The 26,768-nt window shown below is 37.0% G+C and overlaps 1 protein-coding gene across 6 annotated transcripts in view; it reads left to right on the plus strand.

The window, feature by feature from the left end:
* SEPTIN8 (septin 8) overlaps positions 1–26,768 on the plus strand; it is a 79,388-nt gene that overhangs the window by 28,249 nt on the left and 24,371 nt on the right. For 3 of the 6 annotated variants that reach the window (XM_034404624.3, XM_087883644.1, XM_034404617.3), the window contains exons 2-8: positions 5,669–5,783; positions 8,653–8,848; positions 11,030–11,216; positions 20,004–20,165; positions 21,856–21,952; positions 24,483–24,651; positions 24,940–25,072. In XM_034404624.3, the coding sequence (XP_034260515.1) occupies positions 5,669–5,783; positions 8,653–8,848; positions 11,030–11,216; positions 20,004–20,165; positions 21,856–21,952; positions 24,483–24,651; positions 24,940–25,072 (1,059 nt within the window). The remainder of the gene's footprint in view (positions 1–5,668; positions 5,784–8,652; positions 8,849–11,029; positions 11,217–20,003; positions 20,166–21,855; positions 21,953–24,482; positions 24,652–24,939; positions 25,073–26,768) is intronic. The other 3 variants (XM_087883647.1, XM_087883645.1, XM_087883646.1) reach the window with 1 other exon arrangement.

A 26,768-nucleotide genomic window follows, 5' to 3' on the forward strand; every position in this document is an offset into this window, starting at 1 on the left:
TACCTCTGGGAACAGCCCAGTTTTAGATGAGTAGAAACCACTTACTATTTTTTGCTGTGGAAGAAAAAAACCAAGAAGAAGAAGCATCTTGGAGCCCCCGAAGGAAAAGCAGGATGCAACTCCATCAAACGTAATTACTTACATAAATGTAAAGTGCAGGAAATGATGGAAAGAGAAAGGGAACATTTAATATGTATAATTGCCAATTTTTAATGCTTTTTATATTTCCTGTTTTTTTTTAAATAAACCAAAAACTCCACATGGTTTCTATTTTAGGGTTTATACCCCTACCTGATGTTTGACTTTCATTAGACTGTTATTTCTGTCATGTAATTAATGATGAAAAGATGAGTTAAGTTTGGGTTTTTCCTGCCTCCAATGTATTTGGAGGCCTCTTACCTTAGTACTCTTTCATTGAATTAAAGAGTCCCCCTGATAACAAATTAAAGGCCAATTCAATTATTCCAAGCATAATAGATCATGCTGGATGACAAGACAGGAAAGGAGGACATTAGGAACAGATTCTTTATAACTTAATGTGGTTTTGCTAAAGCAGCATATCCACAATTATTTGGGGAAGGGAGTATGATTGGTTAACTGGCTTGTAGTTCAAAGCCTAAAACTCCCATCCTTTTGTTCACTTAATATCCTTACCTGAAGATCCGAGCTTCATTTGTGCAGCCCTCCACAGGACTTTCCTTCTGTGCGTGGTCTTTCGCTCTGTCCCCTTAATGACCCACACATAACAACTACAACTGGGAGAACTGGGGTTGTGATCATTTGAGCAAACTGGTCATGTGAGTATCTCACTTAACTATCACTTCATTCAACAATTGAGATTTTGGTCCCAATTGTGATAATAAATCAAGTACTACCTATAATTAAAATGTTAATGTTAATCTGTGGAGTAACCAATAAATTGATCCAAATTTATATTCTTGTTTTAGTGGTAGAAATAATAATAAAAACCTTTCTCTTTTAACCCTCAGCCTTTGTCAACTTCACAGCTGCTTTGGCAACAGGCAAGAAGGATTCCGAATATAGAACTATTGTGAAGCATCTAAATATAGTTTCACTTACTCAGTTTTCCAGCTATTTTCACGGACAAAACTGACCACTTGGCTTTGGAATATTCATCTGTACATATTCAGACCATGATCTGAGCCTTTGATTTCAGAGTGGACTTGTTGTTTTTGTTTGAACATTTGCTCTTCCTTGCAAGATCGAAAACTGCTTTAAAACGTTTTGCCTTCCAAATGTAGCTTGCTGTGATACTTGAAATAAATCAAAAGCTTTTCTTTCAAAGTACAGCAATAGAGACAAGACCTCTTCATTAATTAACAGATTATAAGTGTTTATATTCTACCCTTCAAATTACAAATCTAACAAATCTTCCAAAGTAGCTTACAAGCAATATAAACTATTCTTACTGTATAGTTTTACAAACAAACACAAATTCTTAGATCCTTTTCTCGTAGCATTTGGTGGGATCACGATGTGGATGGATGTGGGTTGAGTAGAGCAAGCTTTTGGGATAATCTTGGTTTCCTTCCTTTTTGTGTCCATTCTCTTCAGCAATTCCTATTCTCACTTGACCCAGAGAAGTAAATGTAACTTATTTTTTAATACATCTAGAAATGCATTGTTACTGTAGGAGATAACCTGGTTGAGCCTGAGGGAGGGGTCAAATACGTCATCAGTCATGAGTCCCTTCATGTCCATAAGCGATCTAAGTCCAGCCCACCTTGAATTCCTTTGACTCTTTTCAACCGCCAATTTGCTTTGGCAGTTAGTAGTTCATATCCTTGTAGCTTAAGCTTGCAATAAATCTTTATACCCATTTGAACTGCCTGGATCTTCTGATTTACCTGACACTTGACAGTTATTAGTGAAGTTCTGTCGATTTTGATAACCATTGTGACAGACCTCTCCCATCCAAGCTGGATTTGACTACAGTTTGGCATAGTGAGACATCACCTGACGATTTTCAACCCTGATCTCTTCCTAAACCTTGTAAGAAGGAATTTATTCTTAGGACAATTGCATAAACTAACAAACTAAGTTACTAACAAACCTACTTTAGTCTCATTTGTAAGCTGCTGCTCTTTGTATACAGTAGTTCATTTTTGACCCAGGGCCAAAAGATGGTTAACTATTTGGATACTGTAATACAGGTCATTCTCCCAAATATAGTTGGAGCAGTATAAAAATCTAATTTATTTAAAATTACAGTGACTCAGAATTATATTAAATGGAATGAATGCTTTTCATATGATTGCTACCCATGTTTTCTATAGGTTAAAATATCAATTTGCTTGCAATTATTGGAGGGCCCACAGAGTCCCCATTTGACCTTGGACTCTCAGCTTGTATATTGTTGACATTGGGGCAGATGAGCCTTTGACTTGTTCATTATTAAATAGTTTATGGTCAGCATTCTAAAGAGCTTCTCTGTTTCTGTGTGGTCCATGATAGCGTTTAAGGAGAAAAGTGGTCTCTTTGTAAAGGATGCGCTCCTGTCATTCACTGTGACAGATCTCTTTCCAAGCTTTGAAAAGCTCTGCAGCTAAAAGACTGATATTTGCAGCAATGGAAAATAAATGCATGGTCCATTTATTCAATGGATTGAAGACCCAATTGCACTCACCACTTACGAGCAGATTGTCTGTAGACATAGCTTTTAGGGACAATTATAATAAAATATGGGACTCGTTTATACAGAATGCAGTAGAATATAAATATACATACACATATATAAATGTATTATATATATATATATATATATATATATATATATATATATATATATATATATATATATTCTTACTTCTTTGTATATTAAAGTAGTCAAGATTTAAGATTGTATTGATTCACTGCAATTCCAAAAGGTAGAGTCTTGTTTATTCTCTTAACACGCTCCATGTGGTGGACAAAATATTTGCACTAAAATATATCGATAAGTTCTTATAGCCAAATCACTGATTTTCCACATTGGGAATACGAATGTTAGAAAATAATATTATTTTGAAATAAATATATCAATATCAGGAGGGGGAAAAGCTGAAAAGGATTGGGTGGTCAACTAGAAATTGAACAAATCATTCCCCCAAAGGCACATTTCCTTCTTCCCTTTCCAGATGATCTGAGTTTGAGACTTCAGGTTTAGCAGTGAGAGAGATCTCCCCCCGAAACCTGCCTAGCACAGATTCTGGCTGTTGCCTAGGAACATCTCTCTGGTCTTTTGGCGCATTCATATTCTAATCATAGCACTTTGGCAAAGGCTTGTTTACTTCCTTTTCAGACTGTGGAGATGACAGAACCTTTGCCTATTTCTTGTTTTGTTTTTTTTATTGTTCATAATATCGTCTCATTTACACATTAAACAAAGTGAGGGTGAAGAGTTCCTAGCCCATAGGACAGCATTTGTTAGTCGAAATATACTGTATTTTATATACAGTACTTCTATGAACATTCATAAATATAATGTTCACAGTCTGGATAGTAGAGGTAGTCTTGAAAAAAGTAACTTATCTGATTTCCTGTGGTGTGGAAGGAAGGGTTTCCAGATGACCAGAAAGAAAAGACCTGGTAAATCATGAAATAAGTTCATTCTTTCATACTACCAGGATTACCAAAGTACACATTACAAAATCCAGCTTCCATTGTTCCTACTTAGTGCTTATGTTCTGAAAATCAACAAAGAAATACTATTAGACAGCTACAAAATCCAGCTCACATCTATTATAGCCGTCTTGCTAATGGGCGTATGGGGTATGTTATACATAGGAGTGCCTCATGCAAGTTGCAGCAATGGACTAAGACTCAACACTAGTCTTTCTAATTTTCACTAACTTTTTAAAACTTTAAAACTTTTTAACAGATGTGTTTCCTCTTGGCTTTCCTGTACACTTAAACATAGAAAGAGGCTTGACTGTGGTTTAGCCTTTAATCTTATCACCTATATTTCTCTTCTTTCTTCTCCATATGTGTTGGAGAAATTCTGGTCCAGACAGGGTTTGCTTCAGTGCAAAAGAATCTCTTGTATGTTGCACACACTGTAATTGTAGAAAAGCAGCAGATACACAAATCAGAACTATTGATAGTTGCCAAGAGTTGTTTTTATCTTCACTACAGACTCTCTTTCATGCACCCTTTATATCTTTCCAGCACTCTGCTCTTTAGTTTTACAGTATAAACATACTGTAATAATGGTTAGGAAAGAGCTACACATGTTTACGCCAGAATAACATTACATGGGATGTCATATATAGATAGGATGTCTCTTGGTATATATTTAGGTTTTAGCAAAATTTTATATAGAGACAAATTTTCCATCATCTAATATGTCTGATATTCACATAAGTAAATGGTCCCTGCAGATGTGCCTTACAAACATGTACAGTCTGTTTATATTAAGACCAATTTTGCTGAAGATCCTAACTTAACGCATTTGCGCTTTCTTGGTTGAGCAGCTGGTGGAATTATTCAGCTTAAATGTTATGTGACAACTTGCAGTAAAATACGCTATGAAATACAGGAGTTATCCTGCTCTTAATGCTACTGTTTGATCCTTTCTGATTTTGTGATTTATACATGGCTTAAAGTCAAAATACTTTTTAGCCATCTAATAAACTAATCATCTGGGAAAATGTCAGTTTATTTCTCCATGCTGAGAGAAAAAGAACAGATGGAAGGGAATGAGAAAGAGATGAGAACAGAACCAAGATATTGCTTTAAGAAGGGAAATAGATATAGCTCCAGATGACAAGATAAGATGATTCACTATTGTCATTGTGAATATTGTTGGATACATTCAGCCTGTCCACCAAATTGTTTCTTTAATGGTATGGAATAGAGGAAGGCTCCTAGTATACTGTTTCCATCTCTATTCTGCTATTACTATGTACTGTTATTTTGCTATCTGAGCTGTATGGCATGTATGCTTGTTCTGCTATGGATATTAGGATTGATTGGGAGTGTGCTGGATGCACAACAATCTGGAAGTTGCCTGCAGCAATATTCCCACAGATATAAAGCAAATGTTGCTTATGAACATAGTTTCTTATGGCAAAGTCTGAGAAAATGTATTAAAGATTTCTTTGAAGTGACATGATTCAGATTTGAACATTTTAGAAAATAACTACTACTGATTAATCAATAAAAAAATTAACAACAAGACTGATAGGTAGAAATACTGTATTTCACAACATATGTGAATAAATTATGCTACCAGAAGTTGTAATGTCAGCCAACTTCAATGGTTTTAAATGAGGACTGGATAGCTTCATGAAGGATTAGGCTATTAATGGCTACCAATAGTAATTCCTGAAGCAATGCATGTCTGACATAAGATCCTTGGGAGGCAATTGTCCTTTCAACAAAGTGGCACAAAGTAGTCTTTAATCTCTTTAATTCTCTGTAATCCGCACCCCTTTTTTTCCCAGGTGCTTGACTTTAATTAATAGTATGTCTGGAATGTGGCATATAAAAACATGATCATTCTTTGAATGACCATCTGGAGAGATGCTTCTCCAGTTAGGAGTTTGCTGCATTTCAAGTAAAATTGATGGGTTTTCATTACGTTTTTGATATGATGATGATGATGAATAATGATGATGTAATTTCCACCAGATAACCCCTGCAAAAATGGTGTCATTCTTTTTAATAGAATGAAGAGAAAAGAAACCTATCTATGGGAGGCCATGTTGGATTTGACAGTCTTCCTGATCAACTGGTCAGCAAATCAGTGGTGCAAGGTTTCAGCTTCAACATCCTCTGTGTAGGTCAGTAAAGTGCTTATTGTGAAGTGGAATGCTTAGAATCTGAATAATAGCCAGAAGTTGCCATGTTGTAAGGATAAAGGGGAAAGCTTACTAGAAACCAGAGGTGGGTTTCAGCAGGTTCTGACCAGTTCTGGAGAACCAATAGCAAAAATCGGAGAATCGGTAGTAAAAATTCTGACTGGCCCCATCCCCACCTATTCTCTGCCTCCCGAGTCCCAGCTGATCAGGAGGAAATGGGGATTTTGCAGTAACCTTCCCCTGGAGTGAGGAGGGAATGGAGATTTTACAGTATCCTTTCCCTGGAGTGGGGTGGGAATGGAGATTTTGCAGTATTATTCCCCTGCCACTACAACCAAGCCATGCCACGCCCACCAAGCCACATCCACAGAACCAGTAGTAAACAATTTTGAAACCCACCACTGGTAGAAACGTATCTAAAAGTCCATCTCAGCTAAAAGATCAGGCAGAAAATGATATAAAAGGGAACTTCTGTCCTGTATTCTTCTACTACTAGCTAGGTTCCCATATCACTTTAAAACATAATGTGATTTATTTGAATTTTTGCCCTACTGTTTTATGGGAACTTATCTGTCTGACTTACACAATACATTGCGTCAGTATATATATATACACACACACACACACACACATACATACACACACACACAGACACACACAGACACACACAAAATTGGTTTTTCGAGTCAAAACAATATAGCCAATGTGCTAAGAAATTAAACTTTCCAAATGTGGGTTATCACATGCTGTGTCTTGAAATGAAACTAACTCTTTTTCCAGAATCTTGACCTTGTTTACATTTTTTCTGAGTGAGAACAGAACCCAGTTTGAAACATTTACGTGAATAATGTCATTTTACTCCATTGAGCGAATGAACTTTTGGTAATCAGAATGAAAGTTCAACTATCTAATTCTGTCACCCTTCTGGCCCCTTATGGGTCCAGGATTGAGTTTATACCATTCCTGGCTTGTGATCAGGGTGAATAAAAATCAATGATTTTTTTTAAAAAAATCAAAAAAATCAGATTTTTTTAATTTAAATTGGATTTTTTTTATTTAAATTGGATTTTTTTTTATTTTTATCAAATTTATTTTAATAAAAAACTTTTGGGGTAAAAATCTATCGTAAGATAGTTTTCTATTTAAATTAATTAAATAATTTAGTTTATTCAGCATGAAATGGCGCTTAGTTATGTAGCATGAGGCTGTATATTCTGCAACACTGGGACTATCGGTGAGTCAACAGTGGGTCAAAGGAGTAGCAGAGATGACAGTTGCTCTTTAAAAATTATGATTTAAATCAAGTTGATTTAAATCAAGCCTTTTTACTAGTGATTTAAATCATTATTTAAATTGTGATTTAAATCAACTCAATTTAAATCAAATCCACCCTGCTTGTGATGTATAGAAATTGTGGGTTTACAATATTTAATGACTTGTTAAACAAACTGTTTAGTTTTAGACACCTAAAATATTTTTTATTTCTGGAAAAAAATCTTACATGATTTAAGATGTGTTTTAAAAGATATTTGCATTTTTAAGTTTCAGCTTTCACTTGCTGGTCTTTATAGTCTTTCACAAGATGTAATGTGATGCCTTTATGAAGAGGAACATTTTAAGTTTTAGTTTTAAACTCCTCCCTCACCGTTTAAGTTTCTTGCTATGTTCTGCATTCAACAGTGATCATTTGAACAAATACATGGAGATGGATTGCTGTATTAGACAATCTGGGCCAGTTATGAATGTTTCTTTGTCCTTTTATTGTACTTTGGTGCCACTCCAATAATTCAGTTCCTTTCTTTAATGAAAGTTTAGTTTAATGAAAAGAAGGAATGGGGATGACATGGTAGCAGTGTTCCAATATCTAAGAGGCTGCCACAAAGAAAAGGGGGTCACCCTTTTCTTCAAAGGATCAGAAGGCAGGATAAGAAGTAATGGATGGAAACTAATCAAGGAGAGAACTAACCTAGAAATAAGGAGAAATTTCCTGACAGTGAGAACAATTAACCAGTAGAAGAGCTTGCCTTAAGAAATTGTGGATATTCCATCACTGGAGATTTTTAAGAAGAGACTGGACAGCCACTTGTCTGAAATGCTTAAGCAGGAGGTTGAGCTAGATGACCTCCAAGGTTCCTTCCAACTCTATTATTCTGTTTTTCTTGCACATGCATGAAGTAGTTGCCTGCCATATCCAAATATTTCTAGATTCATTTTCTATTCATTTCTATACTCATGTGATCTTCTAACTTAGCCCCATCAAGAATTTTTTGTGCTTGTCCATGTGTTTTTATGATTCTTATATTTGTATTTGCTAGTTTTTTCATCTGCTGTGTGCCACTCAAAGTCACCTTTGTTGAGATGGGCAGCTATATAAACTAGATAGATAGATAGATATAGTCATAAATTAGATAGATGATAGATAGATAGATAGATAGATAGATAGATAGATAGATAGATAGACAGACAGACAGACAGATAGATAGATAGATAGATAATAAAGTATTAAAATGTGCAGAAATTCCTGAAAGGATGTTTTTGCCATTAACTATAATTTTAAAGCATTTTTTTTTTAAAAAAAACATAGGAATATATTTGTCATAATGAAAAGTAGAATACTATTCTGGCACTGAAGTTTTTGCATTACTCTTTCTGATGTTTTGATGCTTTTCCATTTTATATCTGGAAAAGTATCCCAGCTCCATAGTACAAAGGACTAAATTTTATAAATTGCTGAAAATTTAAATGTGAAAAAAATAGTATTATGTTTCTTCATGATGCTATTTTCTTTTCTTTTCTTTTTTTTTAGCATTTGTTGATCACTGTTGAAATAAACATTTTAATATTTTTTTAGGTGAAACCGGCATCGGGAAATCTACCCTGATGAACACTCTTTTTAACACAACATTTGAGACAGAGGAAGCTAGTCACTATGAGCACACAGTCCGTTTACGGCCACAGACGTATGATCTGCAGGAAAGCAATGTCCACCTGAAACTGACCATTGTAGATGCTGTCGGATTTGGAGATCAGATAAATAAAGATGAAAGGCAAGTCACTTTCCAGTTTGGTCCAGAAACATATGCATTGTTTTGATGGGGAAAGGATGTGTATATTCCACCTGGAATACAGGACTTTATTTATTGTGATCAGCTGCTTATAATATCTGCAATGGAAAGCTTAGACGACACAGCAGTCGGGAAGAAGAGAAAACAGAAATAGGAAATTTCAGATGTCAGCCAGATAAAATACAATCCATTGCCACCTTGTGGCTTAGCTGTAACATTATCCATACAGTTGCCAGATTTAATAACATTTCCATGAAACTTGGTAGGAAACTAAAGAGTTAATGAAAGCTCTACTTTTTTTTGATTCTGAGCTTGCAAGTTATAGTCATTCTCAATTTCTCCACTGGTTCTAATGTAAATTGCTGGGTTGTGCATATGTTGAAAGGAAGATGAAAGGGTGAGGCTTTGGAGCTCTTTTTCCCTCAGATATCCTGATTCCCTTCCTCCCATTTCCCCACAAAATTAGTTGGCTGGAATCAGTTGTGTTCATTTCATTTGAGAGCTGCTATACCACTTCCTTCAAAAATAAAGACAGGGGTGCTAGTATCTGCTCTTTTGTTCCAATGCTAAACAGCAACAGGGGAGAGCTGTTGTTTTCATATCCTACATGTGAGATTCCCAGAGGATCAGCAGAGGAAAACAGGAGTTATTTAATTCTGACTTTGGCTTCCATGGTGCTCAATTCCCAGAGGTTCTGAATGACTTCCGGGGTTCTCTAACTGGTGGGTTTCATGTACAGCAAAACTTGTATTTCAAGTCAAAACGTAGAAAATGCCCTAGACTGAAGTTTCTGCAGTTAATCCATGATTTGATTTGTAAAGCACTTGAGAATCAAATACTAATCTAAAGGAGAATGTAAAGCTAAGGTTTTTAGGACCCGAAATTGATGAGATATGCTTGCTACTTTTATTGCAAGGAACTTCTCCAGTCAAGTTGTTTGTGTGTCCCCAAAGTGTTCATTTAATCATGGGATTTATATCCAGCCTTTGCTCGAGGAGATTAGGTCATTTAGAATTTAGAATGACAGAGTTGGAAGGGACCTTGGAGGTCTTCTAGTCCAACCCCGTGCTTAGGCAGAAAACCCTACACCACTTCACACAAATGGTTATCCAACCTTTTCTTAAAAACTTCCAGTGTTGCAAGCATTCACAACTTCTGGAGGCAAATTGTCATCAAACACTCCCTCTTTCAGGTTTTATCCTTTTAACAATCTCATAAAATAGGTTGATCTGGGAGATTGATTTGTCCAAAGTCACTCTGTGAACTTCCAGGATTTCCAGTGGCTGCATTATGTGTGCAAATCTTCATTCACAAAACGAAGCAGCCAAAGGTCATTGTTGTCTGAGTAGAAGGTGCACACGAGGAGGAAGTTGCGCAACAGGAAAAGTATTGACTGCTTGTAGAAGGGCATTCCAGTTACTTCTGTGTAATCAATCTGTAGTTCAGGAGTACAGCTCCTTGACTTACAACAAACAGTTCATTTAGTGATTGTTCAAAATTACACTGAAAAAAAGGTGACTTATGGCCATTTTTCACTGTTACGACCTTTGCAGCATCCCCGTGATCATGAGATCAAGATTCAGTTGCTTGGCAACTGCTTCATATTTATGACCGTTGCTATTCCCCAAGGTCCTGTGATCACCTTTTGTGACCTTCTCAGAAGCAAAGTCAATGGGGAAGCCAGATTCACTTAACAACTGGGTTGCTAATTTATCAACTGCAATGATTCACTTAACAATTGTGGCAAGAAAAGTCATAAAATGCGGCAAAACTCACTTAACAAATGTCTCACTTAACAACAGCAATTTTGGGCTCAATTGTGGTCATAAGTCGAGAAATTCCTGTAGTCGGTTTAGGGCTAACTGTAATTGCTGTAAAAAATAGAATGCATGATTGCCAGATACTGTCAGATTACAATTCTCGGGTGTGCACCAAAGCAGCCAATATTGCAAGGTCTTTGGTGAAATCCAGCACCAGTTCAGAACTAGTTTAGCACTTTGTACATGCACAGTCTTTTGGTTTAATCTGTTTCAGACAGTCAGCATCTCTTTTACTCAGATTTTATGAAGGTTTGGTGGATAGAAATGTTGCAGTCATGTTGAACGTGTTTAGTCAGTTTTCATGAATGGTACCATTCAAGTTGCTAATGGAATTCGTTTTTAGTTACAGGCCAATAGTAGATTACATCGACACGCAGTTTGAAAATTATTTGCAAGAAGAGCTAAAAATCCGGCGTTCCCTTTTTAACTATCACGATACAAGAATCCATGTCTGCCTTTATTTTATCACCCCAACCGGCCATTCCTTGAAGTCCTTGGATCTGGTGACCATGAAAAAGCTGGATAGTAAAGTAAGTATCCCCACATCATCACAAGTATTGGCTCTTATTTTTGTCTACCTCTCTCCCGTCTTACTTATTATCAATCTTAATGATGCACTTGATCAGGAGTTTTCCTTCAGTTGTCTGAAAGCATAAATGAATGTAAGATAATTTCAACAAAAACCTTGACCCTTCCCTTTATCAAAAGATTTTCTTTTATACCTCCCCTCAGTAGAACTGTATAAACATACATGAGACTCCTTCACTTTATGAGACTATCTTCACTTTATTGGAATCATTTTAACCAAACTGTTGACTGTTTTTCCATTACTTTCACAATTCAAAAATGATGGTGCAGCTTCAGCATTACAAGCTGCATACTACTGAGATGTGAACAAAAGAAAGTGAGGGTGATTGTAATGTGGAGATGAGTCATTGCTGTCCTTAGAACATTTCAACAGCTGGGTGGAAAACATAGCACTGGACGAGTAGCAGAGAGATAAAGCCCGGGATTCAGGTTCAATGAGATGCAGATGTTCTGATGTCGAAGCCAATAGGATATAAAATATTGTTGTGAGAGCATCTGAAGCAGCAGCCTTTTTGTGATGTGGTAGTCAAACATAGAGCCCCCTCAGAACACTGGCAATTGCCAATTGTTCCCATGCTGCCTGTGTTCAGGGAACCTAGCTGACAACTAGTAATTTAATTTATTACATGGTGATCAAAGAGGAACAGCTGATCTTCTGAAGTTCACATTGTGAGGAGAACTGGAGGCACACTATAAAGGTCATTGATGCAAAGAGATTCATGTGCACACACAAAAAAACAATCATAATGCCCATCCCAATGAGTGACCTTTTAAAAGGTAAAACAAACAAACAAACAAACAAACAAACCCAGAGCTATTTCTAAATAGCAGCAGCAGCATCTAATTTGCTAGGAAATCCTGATGAGGTTCCTCATCTGAGGACAATGAAGGCAAACCATTTGGGCTTGGCGTATCAAAAATTCAAAAAAAGTGCCCACTTTTTGATTCTGCTGGCGTGTCAAGACACCAACACACAGAGATGGACAAAAGAGAAACAATAACAAAGAGCAATGAATTATATAAACTTAACATTTAATAAATAAATACATCATTGTAAATTTATTTGAAATTCCTATCTCTGACAGACAACCTGGACACTGGAAAATGCTCTTGCATGGCCTTGTAGCTTCTAAAAAGGGTGGAAAGCACTCCCTGTTCTCACGTGATTTTCAGAGACTCCAGAAGGTGTACAAGAACAGAGTCCTCTTGTACCACTTTCAGAGGGAGGCCTGACATGTCACCAAATATGACGTGCAGTGTTGTCAGTGTTGCCTGTGACACACATGACATAGTTCATAATCACTGTCCTAGGAGAACCAGATACGGGTTTTAAAAATCCAACCAATAGATATTAGCAAAGAAGTGAAGAAATCCCTTAACTCTTTGCTGTCATCTAGTGGTCTGGATTTTAAGCAGTACTACTTCAAAACAGAGTAGCAATATAGTTGGAAAGGACCTTGGAGGTCTTTTAGCCCAACCTCCTGCTCAAGCAGGAGGCCCTACACCATTTCAAATGAATGGCTGTCCACTCTTTTCTTAAAAACCTCCAGTGATGGAGCATCCACAACTTCTAGAGGCAACCCAGAAGTTCATTCACCGTAGATTTTGTTACCTAATATGCTATTGATTTTGCAGTTGGGCTGCATGTTGGATATGTAGCTGTTGACCAATGCATTTGTATATGACTGTAGATTTCTGGATATGATTATTTCCTTACTCTTGGTGAGATTTGATGTAGTATGGGGTCATGCACATATCAATCTGACTACTGGAGATATCAGCGGACGTGGTAGTAATTGAAAACTTTCATATAATATGAAATCCTCCTGTCACTTGGTAAGCATTAACAATGTTCAAGTTCGACTTAGGTCATAAAACTTCTCCAGATATTTTGGGAGATTTTCTGCTGAAGAGGAGAAGAGCACAATCTTAATCCTTGTTTTGCTTAATCCTGATATGGATTACAGAGGAGAATCCCATAAACCTCATTCCCATGGATGTAATGGGCCCAAGGCTTATCTCTAGGTGAACCTTGGGCTGTTTTTGGCTCTATCTTCTTTTTTCTGTGCTTTAATTCTGGGGGCTGGCCCTAAAGAGTCCCAGGTGAGGAAGGATGTGGGCTTAAATAATTGATCTTGCATCAAAACAACAGATCAGAAATGAGTTATAAAACAGGGGAAAACTAGGGACGTAAACCTCTACCACAAAACTTCTATTATATTTGGCTCTTCCTTATTTCTGCCCAACTCAAGCAATGTGAATACTCCCCCAAATAATAAACTGGTCTTTTCTTAAAGATGCAGCTATTATTTTGAATTTGGTTTCTTTGAGGAATCTGCTGTGGTAGACAAGAAATAAAGAAAGTTATGGGAAAGATTGAAAAATGAAAATATTTGACATTTAATTAAGTAGGAATTTCTTTTCTACTTAATTTCTTTTTCTTGTCCTGATGCTTTCCTCTTCTGAGACCCATGTCATGTACTGGCTGGAGATCAGACATCTTCTCAGCAAAGATTTATATTTTATTAAGCATCTGGCATTATGTTCCAATGCTCAACAGTTCAGCAGAATCAGCAGGATGATGTAAAACTTGAGCAGACTGTCTGGATTTTCTATGATATTAAGGAATCTTGTTCAGAAGTGTGACTTCATCAGTGGGTGACCTTTTTACCCAGCCCGCTCTTCCATTGTGCATCTGTGTGCAGCTGAACTCATAACCAAACCAGCTGCTGCCTCCTGTATCTAATTACTTCCAGGCAGCCAAAAACTCATCTTCAAAGCTGAATTCCTCAGTTAAATAATAGGTGGTTGGAATTGCAGTTGAAACAAACTAGTCAAACTGGAACTGATCCACCTCTAGCAGTTCATAAGGAATAAGAGAATGTTAGCAGCTTTCCTGCTTTACTGTTCAAATGGAACTTGTGTATATATATAGTGCCAAATACTTGCCTCTTTAGAACGACTTTTGTGACTGACTCTTGTTAAATGAGAATAGAAAGGTGTGCATTTTTGTTCTAGCTCCAGGCTTGGTTTTTCCTTGTGATATTTCCAGAGCTCAGGATTTAAACTCTAAAGTCAAGAAATAGTACAGGAAGATAAAGCTGAAAAGACTATAAGATGTCACGAGACTTCAAACTGATGTATATTTAGGAAATTTAATTTCCTGCTAGGAGATCTCCAGCAAATTATATGATAAAAATTTACCTAGTTTGCTCTGATTTTTTTTTTTTTTTTAGAGTAGCTGAGTTGGATCTGAAACCAAACATCCATTTGTGCTATAGCAAATTGCTACTTGATAAAAGTAACTCCAGAACCTCTGCAGATTCACATAATTTATTTATATATAGTTTTTTTTTTGTATTCTAGCTAGAGATGGTAATTTCCTCACTGTAAAAAGAAAAAAAATAAGATCTGGGTGTCTTTGTTAAAGGCAAGCAGTATGATCCAGCTATTAAAAAGACGAATATTATTGTGGAGTACATTAACCAGAAGATAAAGTCTGGGTCATGAAAAGTAATTCTTCCCAGCTTTTATTCTCTGTTGAGATCTCCATGTCCAGCTTTGGGCACCACAGTTCCCAAAGGACAATAACAGATTGGGACAAGTTCAGAAGAGCACAATCAAGCTAGTGAAGGTTTTGGAAAAACCAGACCCCATGACGAATGGTTAAAAAAATCTGACTATATTTGGTCTACAGAAAAGAGGAGACATATGATAGCAGTCTTCAAATATTTGGAAGGCTGTCATGTAGGAAAAGAAGTGAAATTCCTCTCCGTTGCCTCAGAGAGCACGATCAGAATCAGAAGGTTAAAACTTCAGGGACGGTAGGAAGGTAGTTTAGTTAGATACTATGAGGGGCTTCGTGACTGCGTGAACTGTCAACCAGTGGAACAAGCTGCCGCATTATGTGATGAGTTCTTCTTTACCAGAGATCTTCAAAAAGCCATTGGATGATCGTATGTCAGAAATACTGAGGTTGAGAAATAATGCTCTAGTAGATCCTGCACAGGACAGGGAGTTTATTTATTTGTATACACAACCTGTAGACCTTCCAATTCCTAGCAACTCTGGGTTGCTTACAATTAAAAGTAAAAAATAAATAAAAATAAAAGCAAAACACAAAGAATCATGAACAGCCTCAGAAAGAAGCTATAACCAAATAAAATGAGCCAGCAGAGGCTCAACCTTCTTTCTGCTCCAAAATGTGGGAGAAGAGCCAGGTCTTTAATAGTTTCCTGTGTGTCATGAGGATTGGACTGATCTGGATCTCTGGAGGGATGTAATTCTAGAGTGTAAGAGCCACAACAGAGGAATTGAATTAGGTGACTTCTATGATCTTCCAACTCTTATGATTCTGGGCATCCATCCATTGGAATTTGCTGGAGATCATTGTGTTTTTGTTTCTGTAGAAAATTAGGAAAGCAATTTTCACTGTTGTGTATGTGGCCAGGTGTTCAACATGAAGCTTAATTTCAGTGAAGTGGTGTGATTCTTTTTATAAGGCTGCTTTTAGACTTCCTGCTGGTAGATTTTTTTTTTCTTTTTTGGCACACACAAACATTTTTCTCACTTAACAGGATAAAAACTAAACATACCCATTTTGTAAAACTAATTGGGAAGCCAGTGAATGAAAAGTCAAGCAATTTCCTATAAGAAGTGTTAACACGTTTATTGGTTGCCAACTGTTTCCAAATTCTATTACTTCATAAAGCTTTCCAGGATGTTAAAGGCAAAAGCTGAGATATGAAATACCATATGCAGGAAAACAGGAGTTTTGCTTTTCTTGGATCTTCAGAAAAGCTCTTCTGCAGTCAGGAAGTTCTCCATGGTGGTCAAGATATGCTACAAGATATCTGATAGATATCTGGAAATAATCTCTTGCCATATGTGCATGTTGCATTTATGAAAAGATTGGATCCATCTTTTGGAGTCCAAATTGCCTACATGTGACATGTGTAATGTCTGTGACTGATAGTTGAGTTGGAAGTCAGAAGGACTGGACTACAATTTTCTCCTTCTTTTTCATTTTATTTCTTCCTCACCTCAAGTCCTCAATGATGTACAGGGAGTCCTGGTAATATGACCAAAATTGTGATTGGAATTTTGGTCATTAAATGATATGGTCATTTCATCATGTGACCAGACATGATTTTATGAACATTTTATTGTGGTCATTATGTGAATCACATGGTCATTAAACAAATCCAGCTGCTCCCATTGACTTTATTTGTCAAAAGCTGCCTGGAAAGGTTGCAAATCATGACCCTGTGGCTGTAGTAGGCCATAAATGAAAGTCGGTTGCCAAGTACCCAAATCACAGTTGTGACCATAGGAGATGTACAACAGTCATAATATCGAGGACAGGTTGAAAATAACTTCTTCCAGTGCCATTGTAACTTAGAATCATCATTAAATGAATGTTTGTAAGTTGAGGATTATATATAAAGATTATTTTCTGCATATCTGGTTTTGGAGGACCACTTAGATATATCATTATAGAGTGTAGTGCTATCTGCAACCTGGTAGTATTCATATTTTCATTCAACGAATCATTGGAGCTGAAAAGATTAGCATTAGCACTTAGTGAAAAAGCAAGACTGAGAGGAACATTCTTCTTAACCTTCCCCTTCAGTTTTTGGTTTTACGTTTTCAAGGAGATCAGTGGTTTCCCAAGCATCATTGAAAAGTGATGGCCTAGCATCCAGGCAGATTCCCATTCACCTTATCAGTATCCGAAATGGCAGCAGGAAAGAGGAGCCAAAACAGTGTCATGTCCAAGGGAAAGGGAAGAAAGAGCTAATAAATGGGAGCATGAGCAGTACCATCTGCCTGAGCAGCAGGGTGTGATCCCAGAAAGACTCTGAGCCTCTCTCAAGGAGTTCCTGCATCCCATCTAAGCCAGCAAAAGTAGGAAAGAGGACAGATACAAGCCTCCCCAGCCCTACACAGTCCTTGAAGGAGATGTGCAGTCTAGAAACATGAATGAATGAATGAATGAATGCATGAATGAATGAATGCATGCATGCATGCATGCATGAAAATTGTGTTTACTGCCCAAGAAAATTATGGAAAGATTGAGCACTGCATCCATCAATAATGTGGTGGCTGATCCTGCAAAGACCCAGGAAAGAAGAGAGCTGAAAGCAGCTGAGGTGGTTTCATTAGACTGCAGGAATAGGAATAGGAATAGGAATAGGAATAGGAATAGGAATAGGAATAGGAATAGGAATAGGAATAGGAATAGGAATAGGAATAGGAATAGGAATAGAATAGAATGGATCTTGGAGGTCTTCTAGTCCAAACCCCTTCTCAGGCAGGAAACCCTATACCATTTCAGACAAATAGTTATTCAATCTCTTCTTAAAAACTTCCAGTGTTGGAGCATTCACAACTTCTGGAGGCAAGTAGCTTGATTCCCTCTTCTTTGTGGCAGCCCCTGAGATATTGGAACACTGCTATCATGTCATCCCTAGTCCTCCTTTTTGTCAAACTAGACATACCCAATTCCAGCAACCATTCTTTATATTTAGCCTCCAGTCCCCTAATCATCTTTCTTTTTCTCTGCGCTCTTTCTAGAGTCCCAACATCTTTTTTACATTGTGGCAACCAAAACTGGATAATTCAATAGATTAAATCAATCAGTTGGAGCCAGAATAACTCACTGGAGATGAATCAGTTCATTCAATTCCAAAGGGCCTTTAATTTGAGTTCTTAATCTTCATAGGTCATCACCATTTTATTACCATATTCCTGTTGTTCAGGTCCAACAGTTGTATGAACAAGAGGGAGAAATATCTTGTCAAAATTTCAGGCAATCATCCAAAATGTTGTATTTCTTGAAGCAACCATAGAACTTATATCAAAGATAATTGAAGAACTGGCTTGTACTGCTTAAGGTTCAAGGACATGGATAAGTATTCCATTCTGATATCAGCTTAGTAAATATGGTGGGTTAGGGATGGGTTATTAGGGATGGGTTAGACGTTGTTAAAATGAAAGATATTAACTAATTATTTGTTAATACATTTTACTGAGCATATCCAAAAACATTCTGCAGATTCAGGTGTGCAAATATATTAAACTCTACGATAAAATGTATTTAATCAGTTGCAGAGCATTTTTACAGGAGTTTTATTTTGTATTATTGCTCTGGTCGAGGATCAGTTAATGAAGGTATCCTGTAGATTTTGTGGAATTTTAGCTCCTGTCATGTTAGACCTTTGGCCATACCAATTATGGCTGCTGGAAGCTCCAGGCCAGAGCATCTGAAGGGACTGGGTTCGGCATGAACTTGAAATTTATTGTGGTTACAAATGCTACTTTCCCCTTTCAATTCAGTTGAGTGTGTATGTGGTATTCAAAGGGGCAGCATGATTTCACCAAGCTCTGATTGAAACGTCCCTTTGAAGAGGTGTCCTAGATTGCAATGTCACTTTCCTTTGAAAAACTGATGCGACAGGTCCAAATTCATTCGATCTAGAGGCAAAAAGAAAAAAGAAACTTTCTGTCCGTGTTCAGCGACCTGTCTCCAGTATCCAGATTGAATCATCCCACTTTTTGCTTGGGAGAGCAGTTTACTATTTTGAGTCAAGATGCATCCTGGTGGGGAAGTCTGGATCAAGGTAGGGCAGGATCACTCAGCAGAAGACACAGTCGGTCAATTCCATTCTTCAGAGTTGAAAAAGACCACACTTATCTAGACTAGCGTTTCTCAACCTCAGCAACTCCCAGAATTCTAGACTGAATGAAACAAGTAAGCTTGTTTATTAGAGTAGGGAGATGTTTCTCTAGAGTGGATGATGTTCTTTTTAAAAAACCTTGCTTGCTTGCTTCATAATCTGCATTTTTGCACCTGTCCTTTCTTTTGATGTGCCAACAAAAGCAATTAATATTCAGCAAAAAGGATGTTATTTATTTTTGGTCAGCCTGTGTTGCTGAATGTTTTTTAAGGCCACATGTTTTTATCAAATCTCATGCATTCCTCATATTTTCCCTGAACAACAACAACAAAACCTAAAATGAAATAACTTGCAAAAGAGAATAAGAGAGATATAACTTAAGCTGCATTTATAAATAACTATTTAATTCACACTTTTATTGTTAAATTAAATTTATTTTATGTTATGAAGAATTGTGAAAAAGTGTAGAGTTAATTTGCTTCAGAAATCATCTAGCCCTAACCTCTTCACATTTTTATTTATTTCTTTCAACTATGAGTTGTATTTCTGGATTTTTGAGGTATTTATTACTATGGTCTTTATTTATTTATTTATATACTCTTGCTTTTTATCTATTGTGCCCTACCCAGAGTTGCCTTTGGTGAGATGGGCTTCTATATAAATTTGATAAATAATCAAACAAATAAATGTTAGATTACGTTTTCTTAACGGATTCAGATCCTGTCTATTGGGACAACAGCAAACAAATCCTTTACAAGAATTTACAGACAGTTATATGTTTTCCCAATCATTGTTTCTGTAAGCTAAACATATACAGCTCTTTTCACTATTCTTCATTGCTTAGTTTCCAGTTCCTTTACATCTTGATAGCCCTTCTCTGAACTTGTTCATATCTCAGTTTGTCCATATCTTTTTACATTCATTTTCTAGCCACTGTCATTTAATGTTTAATTCTGCCTGCACTCCTAGCTGGCATTAATCCATTCTGTAGCTAATTCGTGACTGATTACAGAAAGCTCAGTTATTTCTTGTTTTTTCACTGCTCTCCAGGTGAACATTATTCCCATCATTGCTAAGGCTGACACTATTTCCAAGAGTGAATTGCACAAGTTTAAGATTAAGATCATGAGCGAACTGGTCAGTAATGGAGTACAGATTTATCAGTTCCCTACTGATGATGATGCTGTATCTGAAATCAACTCTGTGATGAATGTAAGTAACATGCTTCTTCTGTAGACTTTCTATGCTTCTGTATTTATAGCAGTGGCCCTGAGAAACTGTATGTTGTGTTACCTGGTGAATGCCATTATAATAGAGTTTATTCCTTCCATTACTCAAATGGAAATGCAAGGAAGCAGTGGCATTCTCTCAGTCTAGAGTGGTTGCCATTTAAGACAATCCAGTCATTTGGTGTGGAATATAATCCTTCTCCCTTGATACATTTCATGTTCAATGTATGTTTAGAATGGAATATGAATTTGTAATGCAGTCTGGAAAGTCACTATAAAGTCCTTCATATTCTTGGATACATTTTAGATTGAGAATATTGAAATATTTTTTGGCATATATTGTGTTGGAGCAAAACATCAGGCAGATTGATGGATGTAACTACTCTCTTTAGATAAGGGAAAAGGAGGAGAAAGAAAAATGATATTGTTATCTGCCAACATCTGAGAGAGCAAAATGTTTCCATTTCTTTTTTAATTTATTATTACATTTATAACTTGTCTGCTTTGCACAACTCAAGATATCATACATAATGTCCCACTGCCTATTTCTCCTCAGTACCAATCTTGTGAGGTGGCTTATGCTAAAAGCCACAGTCTTCCGATTTCCAATCCAGCGCCTTAGCCACTATAACAAATTGACTCCCCCCTCCCCGTTTATTAGTGTATTACATTATATCCCATTTAGCTTGGAATTCAAATTTCTTGCAATAATCCCACAAGAAGTGGGAGAAAAGAAATACTCTTAATTTGATCAGTGATGAGCACATTTTTTTAAAAATGCAATGCAAAAGTAAAATCAAATAGATGAGATAACACACCAGCATCAAAAAGATAAAATACCAAATAAAAATGTAATATACTGTACAGTACTATAATTACCTCTGCAAGTGTACATATATATTACCTAAAAACAAGACAGCTAACATGTTAAACTTGATGTGATGAATAAAACAGAAGTGGTTACGTCTGTGAGCAGCTATATCTTATTTTCATCATTGCAATACAGGATTTGGCTATTGCACAAGTAATAAAGGGTTTTGAATTTTCTAGAAGATGGTTCATATAGGAATTGTCTGGTCTTCCTGGAAATTTATATATTGGGGAAGATCTACTTAGACCTGGTATCCCCTATAGAATTTACCTTGTAGAAATGGGAAAATTATTGGCCCTAGCTTAATCTGACAACATGCTATGAGGCAGAAAAATCTCCTGGCTATTCTGCTATTTTAGCTATTTCTGCAAGTAACTAGAATAGCAAACTATTGTTTAGCACGATTTGTAAAAACAAGGGTTTGTTCTGTTTGGCTCATTCTTCTATCTATGATTGCTCAAAATAAACTTCTGTGTGGATACAAAGATGTGGAATGCAGTATGTAAAGAGTGCCAAAAACATTGTTCACAAAACTGGTGGATTTAAAAATTCCATACATGATTTTATTGCAAATTCAGGAGTAGCCTTTTATTTAATGGGTTGTAGAATAATAATCTTTCAAAAATTAGGCTTTGTTTTGTTTGTCCTGGCAGTCCTGTCTTAACATCATGCTGATTCCATAGACATTTTAAAAAAATGTTTTCTATTAGGAAATTTGCATTAAAAGTAAAATAAAAAAAAAATCCTTTTGGACAGTTCTATTGTTTTGCCCTGAATTGCAAGTTATATTTTTTCCTCAAAGGCTCATCTGCCATTTGCTGTTGTGGGAAGCACAGAAGAAGTAAAAGTGGGAAATAAAATGGTGAGAGCTCGGCAGTATCCATGGGGTGTTGTACAAGGTAAGTTGGGACTCCAGAAAAGTTTAACAATGGCTGAAATCCTTGTATGTTGTAGGTTGCTAAAGAATATTTATTGCTGCTGCTGTTCTTATGGCTGATTGCACAGTGAGCCAGATGTTTAGACTGGATTTGACATATTTATTCACCTGTTAATTATCCATCTTTTTATCTATTTTGGCTAACCCATATATATATGTGTCTAGGTTTGTATGTATTTGAATAAAAGAATAGTGCCCACTCAATAAATATTACAAGGAGTGGGTTTATGAAAACATAATTTTGGGATGCCAATGAATGTCATAGTCATGAAACAATCAATCAGAAAGATCATTTCATCAGCATTTTTGTTATTGTTGTTGCTGCCTTAAGTGTTATTTTTTTTTTTATATTCACCTGTGGATTGGGCTCTAATACATTTTAATATTTAATAGCAATAGCAATAGCACTTAGACTTATATACCATTTCACAGTGCTTTTACAGCCCTCTCTAAGTGGTTTACAGAGTCAGCCCAGTGCCCCCAATAATCTGAGTCCTCGTTTTACCCACCTCGAAGGATGGAAGGCTGAGTCAACCTTGAGACAGTGAGATTTGAACTGCAGGCAGCTGGCAGGACGCAGAAGTAGCCTGCAATACTGCCCTCTAACCACTGTGCCACATCAGCGCAGAGGTGGCACACAGGAATAGATTATTTATTCTTTTGCCACTGTTTCCTATTACAAGGTTTGATGGTTTAACTATCCTAAAAATTTTATTTATTTGAGTTTTATCCCATCTACATTACTTTTTAAGTTTGTCAAGGTGGCAAACATAGCTAATACTCCTTCCTCCTCCTATTTCCCCCCACAACAACAACCCTGTGTGGTAGGTTGATCTGAGAAACAATGACTGGTCCAAAATCATTGTGAAAGCGCCCCAGCCGCTTTTGTGCCCGACGCGGAACAGAATTCAGAGTCTCCTGGCTTCTAGGTCACCACATTAAACAATATACCAAACTAATATCTGTGGAAGGGCATACAAATGTTTGACAGTAAGAAGGAAAGAAAAGAGAGAGGTGGTAGGTTTGAGGAGAAAGATTGCTGTACAATAAAAAAGATGAAATGGAAGAAAGGCAATCCCAAACAAGTACAGTAAGATATTAAGATCAAGAATGAATTGTTTAAAGAATAAAAGAGAACAAATATGAATAAATAGCAATAATTAGATTTTAAGGGCAAATGAAGATGTTGTTTATGTAAGCAAGCATAGAAATATTGAGACATGATAAAAAAAGGGGAAAAAGATTTTGGCAAAAACTGTAATTGAGTAAAATATATTTGAATTTGATTAATTGTATAAGATAAAATATGGCCAATGCTCTGTTAAAGAAAGATATGGGTTAATGTGGGGGGGGGGACCAATAAAACTTGTATAAAAAAAACCAAACAATATACCAAACTAATATCTGTGGAAGGGCATACAAATGTTTGAACACATTAAGTAAAAAGAAGGAAGGGGTGTAACAGTTTAATAACACCAATACATGATTTGATTTTAATGTTTGTAGTTGGTTCTGAAAAGTAGCTTCCAGTGAAATCCTATGAAGAATAGGATTTCCAAAATGATTTGCAACAAATGCTGGATAAATAAATCAGTCTCTGCTGTTCAGCCAAGCAGAGATGTCACGTTTCAGAGGCTTCCACATGATTGCTTTAACGATTCAAATAGAGTTGGTTTGTTTGTGTTCCCACACATTGCAAAGCACCTCTTTCAACACAGCTGCAAGGGAGCAGAGCCCTTTTGAAGTGAGTGATGAACTTCTGAGCAAAATATACACAGGAGCCTGCAGTCTATCATCGTTTCTAATCTCTCTCTTCCAACACTTTTACTTTTCTGGAGGATGCTGTTTTTATACCAATGCTGCATTAATCCTGCAAGAGGAGAGAGAGTGTGTGTGTGTATGTGTGTGCGCGCGTGCGCACACGTGCACATGTGCAGATCAGAGGTGGGTTTCAGCAGGTTCTGACCAGTTCTGGAGAACCGGTAGTGGAAATTTTGAGTAGTTTGGAGAACCGGTAGTAAAAATTCTGACTGGCCCCACCCCCATCTATTCTCTGCCTCCCAAGTCCCAGCTGATTGGGAGGAAATAGGGATTTTATTTATTTATTTATTTAATTAATTAATTAATTAATTAATATAATTTATATGCTGCCCTATCTCCGTAGGACTCAGGGCGGCTCACAAGAAATAAAACAAACCCAATAAAATGTAAAATACATAAATATGTATACATAAAATACATAAATGTATAAATATATAATTTAAACATATATTTTGCCTTAATCTTCCCCTGGAGTGGGGTGGGAATGAAGATTTTACATTATCTTTCCCCTGCCATGCCCACCAAGCCACGCCCACCATGCCATGCCATGCCCACACCTACAGAACTGGTAGTAAAAATTTTCGAAACCCACCACTGGTGCAGATGCTTGCCTCTATGTGAACCAGTCATTTTCTCCTATGTGTTTTCACATCTGCTCTTTGTTTAAATAGTTGAAAATGAAAGCCACTGTGACTTTATGAAGCTGCGGGAAATGCTGATCCGGGTTAACATGGAAGACCTGCGAGAGCAAACTCATGCTCGCCATTATGAGCTTTATAGGCGGTGTAAGCTAGAAGAAATGGGCTTCAAGGATACAGATCCTGACAGCCAGCCATTCAGGTAAGAAAGTCTTACCTTTCTTCTTTTCCCCCCCAATAATACACTACAGGGAATTGTGAAAATTGGATGTTCTCTTGGGGTCTGTGGGAGTTTTACCTTCAGTGTGTGGGGTAGACATGATATCTCTTCATGTTTTCTCTCTGTTGATATTTTCCCTTTCTGACACCTGGAAATTTTTTCATGGGGTATAAAAAAAAAATGCATTTTCAGACGTGTGTGACCTTGAATAGTTTATCTTAGATCTTTCTTTTAATGTCTGGATAATTTGGAACTTGCTTTTTCCACCAGCCTTCAAGAAACGTATGAGACCAAAAGAAAAGAGTTCCTTTGTGAATTGCAAAAAAAAGAGGAAGAAATGAGACAGATGTTTGTGAACAAGGTCAAGGAGACGGAGTCAGAACTAAAAGAAAAGGAGAGAGAAGTGAGTATGGCAGACAATGACTCTACTAGGCAAATTCCTACGTTAGATAGGAGTTTTTCTTTTTGTTTTGCCTGTATTGATCAAGGGGAATTTCCAGATCTTTCTAATATTAAGCAGGTTAAACTGGCCTAATATTCTCTTCCCACTGGTAGATCCATTAAATCCCTCTGGAAATTTAGCATTAGGACACAAAGCACTTATATGCATGTGTGGGTAGGCATATATATGCAATGCAAATGCTTGTAATAAGATGTTGGTTATTTATTTATTAAATTTGTTTGCCACCCATCTCACTGTAGATGTTAAAGCTTAAGAGTCCTGCCATTTCTTTAATTTATTCAATTTTGTTTTGTTTCAACAATGTGAAACTAAATAGGACTTAAAACTCAGAAGACGGATTTCCCAGGGAGAAGGGTAACATAATTGTTATGTTTTAAAATGCCCCAAATTGATGGCATCATAGAGGATTGTTACTTCCCATGAACCTGCTTATTTTACAGTGATGGAATTGCCCATGTATCAATCAGTAAACTGTGATAGAATTCACAGAGTGCTCTGCAGCAAGTCATTTATTTAAAACAAAAAGAACTAGGAACGTTTTGTTTCCTCTACATCAGGGGTGTCAAACTCGTGGCCCGCGGGCCAAATGCGTTATGTGCTGGCCACCCCCACCCCCATTTTAGCAAAGGGGGGAAAAGTCACAATACGTCACGTGACGATGACATGATGATGCAAGTTTGATACCCCTGCTCTATATCAATCAAACATGATGTACTTTAGCAATATAAAAAACTGGTATAAACCTAACCACATTACAGAATGCTTACATACTGTACATTCTCAAGGAAATAATCCAGCTACTGTTTTTTTCGGAGTATAAGATGCACCTTTCCCCCCCAAAAAAGAGGGTGAAAATCTGGGTGCGTCTTATACTCTGAATGTAGCCCTGCCCAGCTTCTCAAACGGAGGTTTCAGAGGCTGAAAAAAGCATCAGAAACGAAGCTTCAGAAAAGAAGCCCCCAAACAGAGCTTCAGAGGCTTTTTTTCTAAAGTTCTGTTTCGGAGGCTTTCAGAGGCAAGAAAAAAAGTTTTTTTCTGAAGTGGAATTTCAGAAGTTTCAGAGGCAGAAAAAAAGAGAGAGAAAAAAAAGCAAGACACAGAGCTCACAACCAAGGAACCTGTTGCTAAAATTCACATCTGGGAACAGCTGATTGGAGGTATTCTGGGAGGCCAATCCACCTGCCAATCAGCTTTTTTCTTATTTTCCTCCCAAAAACTAAGGTGCGTCTTATACTCCAAAAAATACGGTAATTAAGAATAAGGGAGCATATAAAAGCAGAAAAATGATATTTTAAGGGAAGGATTACCTTGAAATTGTAAAAGTAATTTTATACAGAATTACTTGTAGATTCTCTGTTTTGAGTGGTCGTGAAGCTTCCATAAAGGGGCTTTAAGCATGTAACTCTGAGCCCAATGAATATACCCATGATGCATTTATCTTACCTGAAAAACAAAATAACAGAGTTGGAAGGGACCTTGGAGATCTTCTAGTCCAACTTTCTGTTCAAGCAGGAGACCCTATACCAGTGATGGCTAACCTTTTTGCCATCGCGTGCCAAGAGAGGGGAGGACGGGGGAGGGTCGCGCGCGCACGTGCCCACACGCATGCGTGCGCAACCCCCTCCCCCCCGCTCCT

The sequence above is a fragment of the Pantherophis guttatus genome, chromosome 2, assembly GCF_059756535.1.
Source record: "Pantherophis guttatus breed Tessera chromosome 2, ASM5975653v1, whole genome shotgun sequence".
Lineage (NCBI taxonomy): Eukaryota > Metazoa > Chordata > Lepidosauria > Squamata > Colubridae > Pantherophis > Pantherophis guttatus.